This window comes from Myodes glareolus, chromosome X (assembly GCF_982192425.1).
Source record: "Myodes glareolus chromosome X, mMyoGla1.1, whole genome shotgun sequence".
Lineage (NCBI taxonomy): Eukaryota > Metazoa > Chordata > Mammalia > Rodentia > Cricetidae > Myodes > Myodes glareolus.
The window spans coordinates 25696220-25711889 of NC_142053.1; the positions used below are offsets into that span (position 1 = coordinate 25696220).

At 42.5% G+C, this 15670-nt stretch overlaps 1 protein-coding gene and 1 pseudogene across 1 annotated transcript; both read right to left on the minus strand.

The window, feature by feature from the left end:
* Nucleotides 1–10053: 10053 nt before the first annotated feature.
* On the minus strand, nt 10054–11686 carry LOC148117232 (uncharacterized; annotated as a pseudogene).
* A 1238-nt stretch (nt 11687–12924) lies between these two features.
* Nucleotides 12925–13731, minus strand: LOC148117233 (uncharacterized). Its single transcript, XM_087902533.1, has one exon. The coding sequence runs from the start codon at nt 13729–13731 to the stop codon at nt 12925–12927; it is 807 nt and encodes a 268-aa protein (XP_087758659.1).
* Nucleotides 13732–15670: the final 1939 nt, after the last annotated feature.

The following is a 15670-nucleotide window of genomic DNA, read 5'->3' on the forward strand; positions in this document are numbered from 1 at the left end:
TTCTGATTTCCTATTTTGCAAACTGAACTTCTGAAATCCGCTTCCTGGATGGAAAAAGATAATTGGCTCACAAACCTTCAGGGAAGATCATGAATGTCTGATACTTGTTTGACTTGGTGGTATAATGCACTCTTGATCTGACACCACTGCAATGAGAAGAAAAAAGACAGAGTCACTTGGGACGAATGGGAATATATAAGGACCATGTAACACCAAACAAATGTTTTAGGGTTGGGCTCATTGGAAAATGGGGTTTAGGGAAATCTAAGTCTTAGAAAAGTTCTGACATCTTGTTCCATGTACTGAGAAGGGATAGGTGACTAATAATAATAATAATAATAATAATAATAATAGGAAAAATGAAAATTCTTAGCCCAATGTAAGAGAGAAAACCTCTGAGACCCCATTGAAAAATGAGGACAGAATCACCTTTGGGCAGAGTGTGAAAATGCCATACACATTTCTGTTGAAGGTGAATATCCTTTGCACCTTATACAGTGGAGAAAGTTCCCAGTACTGATCATAACCTTCCATCTCTCATTCATAGTTTGTGTTCCTTCTGGGAGAGACAAGGCAACAACTATCTAGGTCTTCTTCCAAAGACCGAGATGATTGTTCCTGGCTAGGTTACATCCTGTAGTTTGTGTTCAGCAGTCCTTTTCTAGACAGAGATGTTGAAGTCTTTCCATTTATATTGACTGATCTGAAGGCAGATGTCATGGGGTTCTATGCTCTGATGGCCAAACATGCCTATGGGACCACAAACCAGAGTGGACTAGTGTCCTTTGTTTATAGAGAGAGTCTCCCATGGACCTATGCCTGAACAGCTTGATGGAAGACATACTAGGCCATTCATGGAAGGTTTCAGGCACCATGTTTGAAAGGGAGAATATTTTGGGAAGGTAGGAAAGAGCCCAAAGGTCAAGAAACCCTCAGGCAGAAGATGAAGCTCCAAGGTTACCTTGGGAACTAGAAGATGGATAAGCCAATATCTTATCAGGTCTAAATGTCCTCACACTATGGAATACCCATGTGTTTTGGGGCTCTGAATATTGATTTCAAGTAGAGTGGTTTTTTTTCCTTTTATAATTGATTTTTATTGAGCTCTACATTTTTCTCTGCTTCCCTCTCTGCATCTCCCCTCCCATTCATCCCTCTCCCTATGTCCCCATGCTCCCAATTTCCTCAGGAGATCTACAAGGGAAGCATCAGTGTTTATCTTACAGATTTGTTGGTAGTTGCTAGCCCTGTGTCCTCCACAAGCCTTTGATCAGTAGCACAAGCATAGGAGACAAAATGGGACCACTCCATTTCTGGTGAGAATCTTAAAATAAAAGGGTTTAATCAGTGATCATATTTTTACTGTTTTGTCCCAGGATATCCGTTCAGAGTTCTCTGACATTTCTTTGGTCATTTGGTCATGCCTAGACACCCAGGTCAGAGGGGAAAGATTAATATACTCTCAGTTAGAGAAATAGAACTGAGGTTTCTGCAGAAAAAAAAATGGTTTTTCTGAAAATACCAAGGTCAGAGAGTTTTATTTGGAGTTTACATGACAAAAAGATGAACATCTGAGTGAGTCTTCATGTCTCTGGCCTGGTCTGTATCCCCTTAATCAGATGAGTTCCTATCAGTACCCTTGAAAGGAAATGCTGTGTCTAAAGTTCCTCCTTTCAAGGAAAGTAGAATAAAACCACCGTCCTTGACAGGGTATTTGTTGTCAGAGGCTCTCATTGGATCAATATTGTGCCTACAGTTTACCGAACTGCAAATCTGGGACCCATTTATTAATGTCTGAGGTCCACTTCATAATATCAGGAATTATATGGGACCCTCACACGAAAGGAACATCTAAGCCTCCTTTGAACAAACTGGAAAGATGTAGGACTCCCTTTGTTCCAAGATGAAGATCAGATATCTCCTTGATCAAAGGAAGGAGTGAGTCCCCTTGTGAAGAAAGGAGTTTCTGAGACCCATGAGGCAGGGGAGATATGATCAGGATTTGAAAATCCCATATAACCATGATAAAAAATTCAATTGATTTCTATACCTCATAAGCTCCTAGAATTGCCTCACCATCTAATCCTTCTTCATAGTTTAGAATGTCCATATCTTTAGCTGAATCTGCAAGAGACCAAGCATCAATATCAGAATTCATTAAGATACTCGGTGGGAGGCACAGTGTGGTTGACTCCTAAGAATTCTGTACAGGCAAACAGGACTGAGAATCACTGAGAAATCTATACCATGGTTACTTTACTTAAGGAAGTGTCATGGGTTCCTGAATTTGTCTACTCATCTTGACTTCTGTGAACTAACCACAGGGACCAATGCTCTTTGGTCAATGGTGAAATATTCCATGTGCACTTCTTCAGAGGGAAATTTATGAAGGCCATTTGGGCCAAAAAGGGTACTTTAAGGCCTAAGTTATCACATCAAAAAAAAAAATAAGGTTTTGGAAAGGAGAGAGATCCCAGACCTTGTTGTGCAAATGGGAATGCCACTGCTTACCTGCTGTAGAGGAGCAGAAACAGGCACTCCCTAGTCCTTCTTCAACTCTTCAGTGAACTCGGGAAAATTCTTATCTCTGGGGACTCCTTTTGAGGATTAATGGCAATCAGATGGTTCTTCTCACAAGTTGAATTATAGTCCCTAGGTCTGTTCCCTACATAAACTGTGGATAAACTGCACAGGTGTAGACATGGAGGACAGGGATATATCTGGCGTGCAGCATGAAAACAGATGATCTTAGATCCAGCGTACGTTTTATTCTTCTGCCATGCCACTTCAATGTAGAGTTCCATGAGGTTCCTTTGGTGGTCAGAAGTGTATTTACTTGCCATTCAGTTCTGAATGACAAGCTGTAGTTTCTATTAGTTATTTGGTAGACCTGAGTAGGCCATGAACACAAATAGAAGCTCTTATGTTTTACTGGTAATAGGGAGTCAATCTCAAGTACCTGTCAATCAGGTCTGAATATTTGCGACCTTTTTCAGTCACAGGGCTAGTTCTGTAGCTTACCTCATCAAACGGGGTTGTCTCAAACTCTCCCGGTAGAGACAAAGGAAGTTATGTTTTCTTGTTCAAAGACAGTATGTTAGAGAAAGCCTCCTTTGAAAAAGTATGAAAATCAGGGGCTACTGTGATTGAAGGAAATAACTTTAAAACCTCTTCAGAAGATAGTGCACCAAGGTGTAAGCTTCTTCAATTAGTGAATTAATTTAATTTTGAGGGGGATATCTAAGACATGATGGAGTTGGTAGCTGGAGACCTGAACTTTCCTGGTTCTGGAATAAATCTGAATCCCCAGTGAAATTTAGCAGAAATTTCATGGTTCGTAGATTCTAAAGGGTTTGTATTTCTGGTCTTCTTGGAGCATTGGGGAATTCTGAGGCCTCTTTGCTTCTCACATTACATCTCAGGCTCCCTTCAGCATTGAGGGTTTGCATGACACCCTTGTTCTGAAGTTGTAAATATGAGGTCCATTTGGGCAATTAGAGAATGTTTGAGGTCTCCTGGTTCTCAAAGGAAAGGTGTGTCAATCTTCCCTTGAACCCTGAAGTGGAGTTCAAATTATTTTCAAGGACTCGCTGTGTGCTCAGTCACATCTCTTCTGAACCAAGATGCAGACTGAAGCCGGGTTATAAGTTTACTGGTAAAAGTTGTGAGTTACTTTCATTCTAGACAGAAAAGACTGAGGCCACTTTGGCCATTGAGAAAGATCTGAGACCCCCCCCAGTTCTGAAGGAGAGGTCAGAAGCTCCCTTCATCCATACATCTGTTTTGAAGAGCTTTGGTTCTGTTGTGGTAGGGCTATAGCCTTCTTGAGAATTGGTGGAGTGAATTCTGCATCATGGTTCAGAAGAGATGTACCTGAGCACCCAGTGAGTCCTTGAAAATAATTTGAGCTCCACTTCAGTCACTGGGGCAAAGTATGAGTCCTCCTGGGCCTGAAGGAATAAGTCTGAGGCCCTTTTGTAGGAAAAAAAATATTGGAGAACCTCTGTACAGAATGAGAATGAAGCATCCACAGAGAAACAGGGAATTTTGAGTACAAAATTTTCTGTCTTCAGGGACAGAAAGCCTTATGCTATTTTGGGGAATGCAGAAAGGTCAAAGACTCTTGTGGGAAGAATGGGATATCAAGAGTCAATTTGGGAATTAAAGAAGTCTGAACATTTCCTGATCAATCTTCATGGGAATATAGAATATCCATGTCTTGCAGCGCAGGCAGCAGTGTTATCAGACTTCAACATGCTAGGAGGCAATGTCTCTGGACCAAATTAGTTAACTACTTCTGTTCCTGTGATTTATTTATTTCTTTTATTTCTCCTGATCAAGTTAAGGTGCATATACTGGGTTTAGGGCACTGCTGGATGTTCTAACGCTCTAAAACTTCAGGCACCAGGTTAGTTTTAGTTTTGGACAGAGGCTTTGAAGTTAGATGATTAGAATAAGAAACACTCAGAACCTCTTAGACAGAGGAAGTTGATCTGTCACCCACTAAACCATATGAAGTAAGTCTAGGGCCACATTAGTCAGAAGAAGCACACGCTATTCCCAGTGGGTAATAGATTGTTTATCATGTTCTATGTAGAAACTTGACCTATTAATAATCAGATGGAAAATGCCTGCCTACTTTACAGTCAAATGGACCAATCTGATGCCTCAATGTACATCTGGAATAGCCAGGAATGGAAATTCAAGGTTTAACGGGTTTTAGATGAGTACAAAAAGTTATAAACTCCTGTTGTTTATGTGAGGCACAAAGTAGGAAAATATGAGGCTGGCCTGTGCATAAGATGATCTAAAGATGGCATGATAAGGGACAGTAGGACCCAGGATCCCCTCTTGAAATAAGCATTTTTAGAACTTCAGTTTGACAGACTTGTAAGGTTTGAAGCCTCCATGGGCAGAAGGGTTGTGTTGGGGGCTTCCTGGGGCAGAAGTTGAAGTTTTAACCCACTCTACATTAGAGGGCACATTTCTGAATTCCCTTTGGTCACAAGGAGGAAATCTGAGGCTCAGTGTTTTAGATGGGCTATTCTTGAGGCTCTCTCTTTCAGATTGAAACATTCTAAAGCTGCCTTGGACGGGGTGACCATAGGAAAGTCTGAGGCCCTTTTGGTCACACTGAGAAGATCTGGTGCCTTCTTGAGGGAAGAGGTAAGAGTTAAGGCTCTTTTTTTTTGCAGTGGGATCCTTCGGAGATTGCATGGGACTGAACGTGAATATCTGTGGCCTCCTAGGACAGAAGGGTTACATATGGGGGTCCCATGTTCATATTGGAAGCCTGTGTCTCTTCCTTGGTAAGAGAGGGAAGATCTCAGGTCTGCTAGTTGAGGTCGGCTATGTCTGAAATTTCCTTGAACAACAGGGAATGATGTGGCACTCGCTTTTGGAATTGGTGAATATATGAGTCCCCATTGTACAGGAATCCATGCCCCACTCCCCTCTCTGGCACCAGTGGAAGTTTTCTGTCCCTCTTGAACAGAAAGAGTGTGTTTAAAGTCCTCCTTTGTAGAAACAGGATGTCTGACATCATTGCATTCGGGTGATGAGAAAGACTTGACACTCCCAGTGGGACTGTCTCCATCTGGAGATGACCTGAAGCTTTCTTGGGCTTCAATGGAAGTTTTGATGACTTCTTGAGTATAAGGGGAATGCCTGAGTCTTGTTTTGGTAGAAGAAGAAGTATAGCTGGAAGTCTCATGAGGAGAGGTAGAATGTCTGAGGGTCTCTTCATGAGAGGGAGTAGTTCCTATGTCCTTTTCTGTAGAAGTGGAAGCTTCTATGCTCTCTTGGGGAGTAGCATTTGGTTTCTTGTCCCTCTTGGCAGATGAAGCATGTCTAAATCCTCTTTGTGACAAAGAGAGATGCTTACTGCCCTCATGTCGTGTATGGGAAGCATGAACATCTGCTTTGTTAGAGGGGGCCTGTTCCAATTTAGTTTTGATAGACCTGGAATGTTTATGGTTGCCTTGGGAGGATGCACAACTTCTGCTGCACTCCTCATGAGATCGTGAGGATCTGCAGCCTCCCATAGAGAGGGAAGGTTCTATGCATTCTTGAGGAGTAGCTTTTGGTTTCTGGTCCCTTTTGGAGGATGAATTCTTGGACTTTGTTTTGGACAATGAGTGTAGTTTGCAGACCTCATGTTCTGAATGGGAAACATGAACATCTGCTTTGTTAGAGGAGACCTGTTCCAATTTGATTTTGGTAGATCTGGAACATCTAAGGCTGCCTTGGGAAGATGGAGAACATTTGAGGACCTCCTCATGAGATCGGGAGGATCTACAACCTCCCATAGCAGAAGTAGTAGTGAGGTTCTCTTTGGGATCACTTTTAGGCCTTGCATTAACTTTGTTAGAAACTGAATATCTGCCCTCCTTTTTGGGAGAATGGTGTAATTTTCTTCTGATGGAACAGATTTGAGGCATGATTCTTTAGAATCATGTTTTGATTTTGTTTTCTTTGATTTCGAATGTCTGGAGCCACCTTGTGGAGAGGGAGAACTTCTGAGATATTTTCTAGGAGGAGAACTAGATCTTAAATTCAATTCTGATGACGCTGGGGGTGAGACACTCCTTGGAGGAGTAGAGGTAGAACTTGAGTCCTTTCTGACATATATGGAAGATGTGAGCCTACTTTTGGCAGAAGATGATCTTAAGGCATCTAGTTCTGAAAGTGAATATCTGATATCTCCTTCAGGAAATGGAGCATGCCTTGCTATTTTTTTGGTAGAATTAAAATGTCTATTGCTTTTATTAGGATAAGAGGAATATCTCAGGCAGTCACCATGAGAAGGAATAGGAATAAAGTCGTCATGGGCACAAGTGGACAGTCCCCAAAACTCCGTTGAAAAGGAAGTTCCTACACCTTCTTGGGTAGATGGTATAGGTTCTAGAACCCCTTGGGATGGTTTGAAGTTTCCAGGAGTCTCATGGAGAGGTGTTGATGGCTCCAGATTTCCTTGGTCATATACTGAAGGACCCAGAGAACATTGGTCAGAGGTCAAATGTCTTAGAACCTCTAAAAAAAGATGGTAAAGATTCCAGAGTACCTGACTCAGATTCTGAAGTCTTACAAACCTCTTTGACTTTTGGCAAAGGTTCTGAGGTCTCTGGTATAAGAGAAGGTTGCAGAGTCTGCACTGAAGGAGGCAGATGTTCTAAATAATCTTGGGAAGTTGTTGAAGTTTCTGTAACCCCATTGTTAAAAGATGGTATTTCTAAAATACTTTGGGTAAATAGTGTAGTTTCTAGTGTCTCCTGATCTGAGTCAGAAAGTCCAAGATTTCCTGGTTCAGATGATGACTGTCCTAAAGACACATGGTCCAAAGAAGGGCCTGAAGCCTCTGGGGATGACAAAGAAGTGTCTTCAGACCCTTGAGCAGATGATGAATGTCCAAATGATTCCTGTGCTGATATGGACAGTCCCAGACTCTCTTGCGAATGTAATGAATTTCCTGTATAGCCTTTCTGAGAGAGTGAATCTCCTTGTATACATGAAGATATTTACTGACAACCTTGTTCTGAAAGGGAGAGTGACCCAGTCCCAGATGCAAGTGGAGTGGGTCTCTGAGACCATTGATCAGAAGGAGAATGTCCCAGGGATTCCTCCAGAGATACTGATGGTCCTAAAATTTCTTTTTCAGATACAAACAGTCCTATGGTACTTTGGTCAGAGAACAAAATTTCCAGAGATCCTGGGGTAGTTGGAAAAGTATCTGAAGTTTCTGGGGAAGAGTCTGATATATTACAAGCCTCTTTGGTAGATGGCAAAGGTTCTGATGTCTCTGCCATAAGGGGAGCCTGTTGTAGAATCTGCACTGAAGGAAGCAGATGTCCAAGAGAATCTTGGGCAGGAGGTGAAGTGTTTATAATCCCATGGGTAGAAGATGATATTTCTAGAGTGTTATGGGTAGAGGGTGGCGTTTCTAGAGGCTCCTGTAAATATTCAGATACTCCAAGATCTCCTAGATCAGATAATGGTAATGATAATGACTGCCCTGAAAGCCGTTGGTCCAAACAAGTGTCTGAAGCCTCTTCAGGTGACAAGGAAGTATCTGGAGACCCTTGAGCAGAGGGTGAATGTCTATCTGCTGGTATAGACAGTCCCAGAGCCTCTTGTGAATGCAATAAATTTTCTGTATAGCCTTGCTGAGAGGGTGAATCTCCTTGTACACCTGAAGATATTTCCTAACAACTTTGTTCTGAGGGGGAGAATGACCCAGTCCCAGATGCAGGTGGAGTGGGTATCAGAGACCCTTGCTCAGGAGGAGAATGTTCCAAGGATTCCTCCAGAGATACTGATGGTCCTAAAAGTTCTTTTTCAGATGCAGATGGTCCTATAGTACTTTGGTTAGAGACTGAAATTTCCAGAGATCCTGGGGTAGATTGAAAAGTTTCTGAAGTTCCTGGGGAAGAGTCTGATATATTACAAGCCTCTTTGGTAGATGACAAAGATTCTGATGTCTCTGTCATAAGTGGAGCCTGTTGTATAATCTGCACTGAAGGAAGCAGATGTCCTAACGAATCTTGGGCAGGTGGTGAATTTTCTATAATCCCATGAATAGAAGATGGTATTTCTACAGTGCTATGGGTAGATGGTGATGTTTCTAGAGGCCCCTGTGAATATTCAGATAGTCCAAGATCTCCTAGATTAGACAATGATAATGACTGCCCTGAAAGCCCTTGGTCCAAACAAGTGCCTGAAGCCTCTTCAGGTGAAAAGGAAGTATCTGGAGACCCTTGAGCAGATGGTAAATGTCCAAGAGATTCTTGTGCTGATATGGACAGTCCTAGAGCCCCTTGTGTAGACAATGCATTTCCTGAACAGATTTGCTGCAGGGGTGAATCTCGTAAAGTCACTTTTTCACGTGAAGATATTTGTTGTAAACCTTTGTCTGTTAGTGAAGTTCTATCAGGCCCCATTTGAGATGAGGCAGTTTTCACAGACTCTTGGTCAGATTGAGAAAATTCCAGAGCTTTGTGGGAAACTGTTGGTGATCTCAGTATCCCTTGGTCAGTTATAGAAGGGCCTGCTGTGCCTTTGGCAAATATTGAAAAACTCAGTGTCTTTATAATAGATGTCAAAGTTTCTATAGACCTTGAGAGAGATTTCAAAGTACTATAAACCTCTTCAGAAGATGGCAAAGGTTCTTTTGTCTCTGAGGCAAACTGGGAAGCACCCAGAGGCTGCTCCAAAGAAGTCTGAATTTCTAGAATGCTTTGAGCTGATGGTACAGTTACTATAGACCTTTGGGCAGATGATCATGTTTTCCTAGCCCCTTGTGTAGATAGTGATGTTCCTATAGTATCTTTTGAAGGCTGAGAAAGTCCACAATCTTGTGGAATAGATGATGAATGCACTAAAACCTCTTGGGCTAAAGAAGGGCCTAGATCCTTTTTGGAAGATGAGAACATTCCTGGAGACTTTTGATCAGATTTTGAATGTCCTACAAACTCTTGTGCTGATATAGAAGTTACAAGAGCCCTTTGCACGGATAATGAATCTCCTAAACACCCTTGCTGTGGTGGGGATGATTCTAGAAACCCTTGGGAAGATATAGACAATTTTGGGCACAATTGGGCTGATAATAAGGATTGGGTGATCCCTAGTACAGATGGAGTAGGTCTCAGTGAGCCATTTGAAGATGGAGAAAAAATGAACCAATTTTTGGAGAGATGATGATGATTCCTGAATCTGTTGGTCAGAATCAGAAGGGAACAGAGCACTTTGGGCAGATATCAAATGGCCTAGAGTTACTGTGAGAGGTGGAAAAGTTTCTAGAGTCATGGATGAAGATTCTGAACATTTCAAAACCATTTGGGGAGATGTCAAAATTTCTGATGACTTAGGAGTACATTGCAAATGTCCCAGATACCCTGGGGAATGAGGTTGAAGTTGCTGAGCACCATGCACATCTAATGAACCTTCTCTATCTCTCTGGAGAGAAGATGATGTTTCTAGAGTAACTTGGGAAGATGACAAATTTTGCAACATTCCCTGGGCAGAGAGATAATGTGTATCTCCTGGGACAGATGGGAATCATGTTATCGACCCTTGATTATAAGAAGGGGTCTGCACTTTGTGGGAAGATGTGGATGACTCTGGAGACCCTTGGTCAAATAAGCAATGTCCTAAAGACTTTTGACCTGATATAGAAAATCTCACAGTTCCTTGGGCGAATAATGAATTTCCTTCATGCCCCTCCTGATGTGGTGTCTGTCCTACAGTCACTTTTGCAGGTGCAGACACTTTCTGCCACCCTTGGTCTTGTAGGGAATGCTCCAGAGTACCTGGTGTAGATGGGGTAGGTTCCAGAAACTCTTGGGAAGATGGAGAATGTTTCAAAGAAGTTTGGGGAGTTGGTGAAGATTCTAGATGCTTCTGTGAAGATGTGGACAGTTCTAAGTTATTTTGGGAGGATAGAGAAAAGCTTCCAGCATCTTGGAGTGTAGAACTGAAAAGTCTTTGTGTCCTTGAGGCAGAAAGCAATTTTTCTGCAGGCCCTGTGGTAGACAAAGCAGGTTTAAAACCCCCTTGGGCAGATGGCAAGACTTTTAATTCCCCCTTTGAAAATTGGGAATTTCCCTCAGTTCCCAGGGATAGAGACCTGAGTCCCAGATCATCTTGGGCATATGGCAAAGGTTCTATTTTCCCCTGACTATCTAATGAAGGTTTCTTAACCTCTTGGATAGATGTAGATGTTTCTAGAACACTCTGGGAAGAAACAGGAGGTCTCATGTTCCATGAAACAGATGGAGACATTTCTAAATCCACCTTGGCAGGTGGAGAAGATCCTAAAGTCACTGGAGTAGATGATGAACATCCCAAATTCCTTCTTGAGGAATTGGATAACACTAGATTGCCATGTGCACAGGTAGAAACTTCCAGAGTCTTTCTTCCCTGTGAAGAAAGGCAAGAATCCCCCAGCTTCCTGTAAAGATGATGAAGGTCTGGAACTCACTTGAACAGATAAGGAAATTTCCAAAGGCTCTAGGAAAGATGATAGAGTCCCTTGCCCAGATAAAGAAATGACCTTTTGCCCTTTTGAAGAAGGCATATATCCTAAAGAGTCTGAAGCAGGTGGATCTGCTTGTTGAGCCCTTTGGGCAGACTGGCAAGATTAATGAGGTCCCAGGGATGAAACAGAGGGTCCTAGAGTGCCTTACATAGGTGTAGAGAGACCAAAAGTCCCTTTTACATACAGGGAAGGTTTCAAAAGGTATTGGGAAGAATGGAAAGGACTCAAATTTTCCTGGGCAGATATGGAAAGTTCCCAAGGCTTATCATCAGATACCACATGTCCTCTGGTAGCTGTCGACGTTCTGCATACACCTGGTATAGATGATGAATAGCTTGGGGACTCCTGGAGAGTTAGCAAAGGTTCTACAGAACCTTGTGCCATGATAGAAATTCTTGGAGACCCTAGGAAGGATTTCAAAGTTTCTACCATCTTTTTGGCATGCTGGCTATATCCCCGAGACACTGGGGTACATGATGAATATGCTACTGTGCTCTGTGCAGAAGTGGACTGTGAGCATGTATGTTGTGTATGTGAGGAACTGCCTGAGAGCCCTTGGGCAGGTGGAGGATGTCCTGGACTCCTTTGTGAGATGTGGACAGTCCCATAGACCCTTGTGTAGTTAAGCAGGTGCCCACAGTTTCTTGAGCACATTTTGAAGTTGCTTGACTCCCATGGCCTAAGGAGTAAAGTCCCAGAGTTTCCTGAGGACAAGGTTTGTATACTGATCTTTCTACATGAGGTGGAGAAGTTTCCAATGTCTCTCTTATATGTGACAATTGCCCATAATAACTATGTGTGTTTTGGACTTTTCCTTGAATGTCTGCAGAAGATAACAAGGACCCTGGGGTTCCTTTTGAAGATGCTAATGGACTCAGTGAACACTGAGCAGATATATTAAGTTCTAGAGGCAGATGAGCAGAGATTAGAGATGCTGGATCACCTGGAACATGTGACGAAGGTCGTCTAGGCACTTTGTTAAATGGTGAAGGCTCTCGAGGAACTGGGACAGACGGAGAGTTTCCCACAGGCTCTCTGACAGATGACAAATGGCTAAGATTCATTTGGGCAGGTTGAGATGATTATAGATTACCAGAGAAACAATGTAAAGGATCAAGTTCTCCTTGAGGAGATGAGAAAGAATACAGAGTTCCTTGTGCACACACGGAAAGTTCCAGAGGCAATCCAAAATATAGCAAAGGTTCAGGATATCCTGAACTTGCAGAAAGTTGGAACATTTCCTGAGAACCAGGAGCAGATATTCCAGTACCTGGAGGAGAAGACAAAGGTCCTAGTGTGCTCTTTTCAGATTGGGAAGGATTCAGAAATCCTGGGACAGACGGTGGATGCTGTAGAAAATTTTGCACAGACTGAGAAGTTTTCTGACGGGTTTGGGATGAAGCAGGATGTTTCCTAGTTCCTTGATTACATAGCAATGTTGCTAGAGTTCCTTGTGCAGACACAGATGAGTCCAAGGACCCTTGGGGAAATAAAGAAGGGTCCACAGGCCCTTCTTCAGCCTCAGACATTCTCAGAGAACTCTGACCAGATTGCAAAGATCCTAATAGTGTCTGGGTATTTTGGATAGACCTCAGAGGTTCTGTCATTGATGGAAAAGGTCTTACAGTCTGTTTTACAGATGTCAAATTTCCCATTGTGCCTTTGGCAGATAAGAGAAAATCCCCAGTGCCCTGGGAAGCAGAAGAAGACTCTAGAGTCCCTTGTGCAGATTTGGACACTTTCAGAATTCCTTGTGATGATGGAGAAGTTCCCACAGTCATTTCATCAGAATAAGAAGATGGTGGAGTTGCTTGTGTTGATGACAGGAGACCCAGATGACCTGGAACAGATGGGAATGTTCCCCTAGTCACATGGGTAGATGGGGAATTTGTCTATGGCTGTGGAACTGTTTGGTGACATGGAGAAAGCTGTAGAGTCCCTTCAGCAAATCGTACTGAATGCAGCATTTCCCGGGATGTCATAACATGTTTCAGAGGCCCTTGGGAAGGTTTGTAAGGATCTACATTCCCTTGGCCAGGAGGGAAAGATTCTGCAGATCCTTTGATAAAAGTTAAATGTCCTCTAGGAACTAGAGGTGGTGGCAAAACTTCTATAGTCCTTGTAGAAGACTGAGCACTTTCCACACCCTCTCTCACACATGACAAATGCCACAAGGTATTCTGGGAATATTGGTGTTGTCTCAAAACCTTTGAAGTATATACTGAATGTTTTGAAGACTGTTGGATAGATGACAAAGAACTTAGGACAGGCAAAGTTTCCTCTGTTGCTGTGGAGAGTTCCTTAGGCACTTTAGAAGAGAACAAAGGTCCTAGAGTCCATGGATTAGATAAAGGATTTTCCTGAGCACCAGGAGCAGATGATGAATGTTCTATGTGCTCTTGTGAAGATAAAAAGGATCCTTGAGGTTTCTGGCTAGATTGGAAAAGTCCTGTAGTCCTTGGGTAAGATGCTGAATCTTGGACAGTATGTTGGTCCAATGGAGAAAATCTTGGAGCTACTTGGGAAGAAGTTGGATGTGTCAATGTACTTTGCACAGATGGCACAGTTCCTACAATTTCTTGTGTTGAAGTAGATAGTTTTAGAGACCCTGGTACAGATAAAGTAGTCTCCAGAGCCCCTTGGTCAGATGAACAAGATCCTAGAGTTCCTTGTGTAGAAAAGGAAATTATCAGCGGCATTTGGGCAAGTGGAGAAAATCCTAGTTCCTTCTGGGTACTTTGACTAGTCCCTATCTTAGAAGTTAGATGTCCTTAAGTACTCTGTGCCTGTGTGGGCTTTACCAAACTGGGTTTTGTATAAAGAGAAGCTTTCTCAGGAACTTGAGTAGTTGGTAAAGTAGTCAGAGTCTCCTGCTCTGATGTGTTCACTTCCAGAGTTGCTTGTGAAGATAAGCAAAATTCATCATCTTTTTGCAAAGATGGGGATGGAACTGGACTTGTTTGTGTTAGTGAGGAATGTACTGGAGTCATTGGGGTTTGTGGCAATGTGCCCGTAATCATTGGGACAAATGGAGACATTCCCAAATCATCTGGGACAGAAGACAAATGGCTATGTGTGCACTGGTCAAACTTGGATGGCCCCAACATTTCTTGGGAAGATACTGACTGTTGTAGTGATTGTTGGCTATATGATGAAGAAGCAAGAGTTCCCTGAGTAGATATGCAAAGTTGGTCAGGTAGAAAATGTGCTAGGTCTTTGGATGCTGATAAAGAAGATTTATGAGATCTTGTGCCATGTTGTAAATGTCCTGTAGTTCCAGAAGGAAATGACAAAGGCCCTGTAGGCCCTTGGAAAGATGGTGATGTATCTGTGCAAAACAAGTGCCCTAGCTTACTTTGGAAAGATGATGGTGGACACAGAAACAATGGGAAAGATGCTGAATGTTCTACAGACCTTGATCTGGATGACAAAGAACCCAGTGTACCTTGGAGAGAAACAGAATTTTCTCGATGCCCTTGATTAGATAGGCAAGTTGGTTGATTCCTTACAGTAGTTTGGAGAGGTTTATTAACATCTGGTGCAGATAATGAAGGTTTCACTGTACATAAGGAAGACAGCAAAGACTTTTTAATTCCTTGTTTAGAAGATGGTCTCAGAGTCTCTGAACCAGATGGTGACTCTTGCAGAGGACCTTGGACCAACAGAGAATGTCTAGAAGCTTCCTGAAAAGAATTACAATGTTTTGTAAGTTCATGATCAGATTGCAAATTCTCAAGAGTCCTATTTTCAGATATGGGCAGTACCAAAGATCCTTTAGGAGGCAGGGAGTCCTTTTGGGTAGATGGCAAAATTTCTGGTAGTTTATGGGCATATGGAGTAGATTGTAGATCTCCTGTTGTGCATGGCAATGATTCTAAAATGCCCTGTACTGAAAAAAGCCGTTCCACAGTATCTTTTTCTAACTGAGAATTTCTCCCATTCCCTCTGGCAGATGCCAAAGGTTCTAGGTTCCCTTGTGATGATGGCAATACTTCTAGATTTCTTTGTGAATGTGGTCTAGGCTCCACTACCTTTTGGTCAGTTAGAGAAGTTGCTGAAGTCACATGTAGTAATGAAGAAAGTTCCAGAGGTTGTGGAGCAGATGGTGAAGTCCCTGAAACTGATGTAAAAGACTCCACAGACTCTACTTCAGGTAAAATATATCCACAAATCCTCTCAGAGGATTCATGAGTTCCCACAACATCTTGGGAAGATTCAGAAAGTTCTTGAGACTCTTGGGCAGATGGTGAAGGATGCAACAACCCTTGAGTCAATTTAAAGGGTTTCTGAGGCCCTTGGGAAGAAAGCAAATTTGCCAGATTCACTATGCCAGATTGGAAAGGTTCCTGAACACTTGGGGCAGATGATAAATGACATCCACACCCCTGGGTTGAGAAGGATTTTCTTGTAGTTTGTGAGGCTGTTGAAGAATGTTCTTTACCCTGTCCTAAAGATGAAAAATTTCCTAGTTTCTGCTGTGCAGATTGGGATGGTTCCAGGCACTCTGTAGATGATGTGGAAAGTGCTACAGTCTTAGAATCTAGGGAAGATGGAAAAGGACACAGAGAGTCACAGATAGATACAGAGAGTTTCAGAGGCTTTGGTATAGTTAGCAAAGAGTCTTGATGCTCTAGGGTA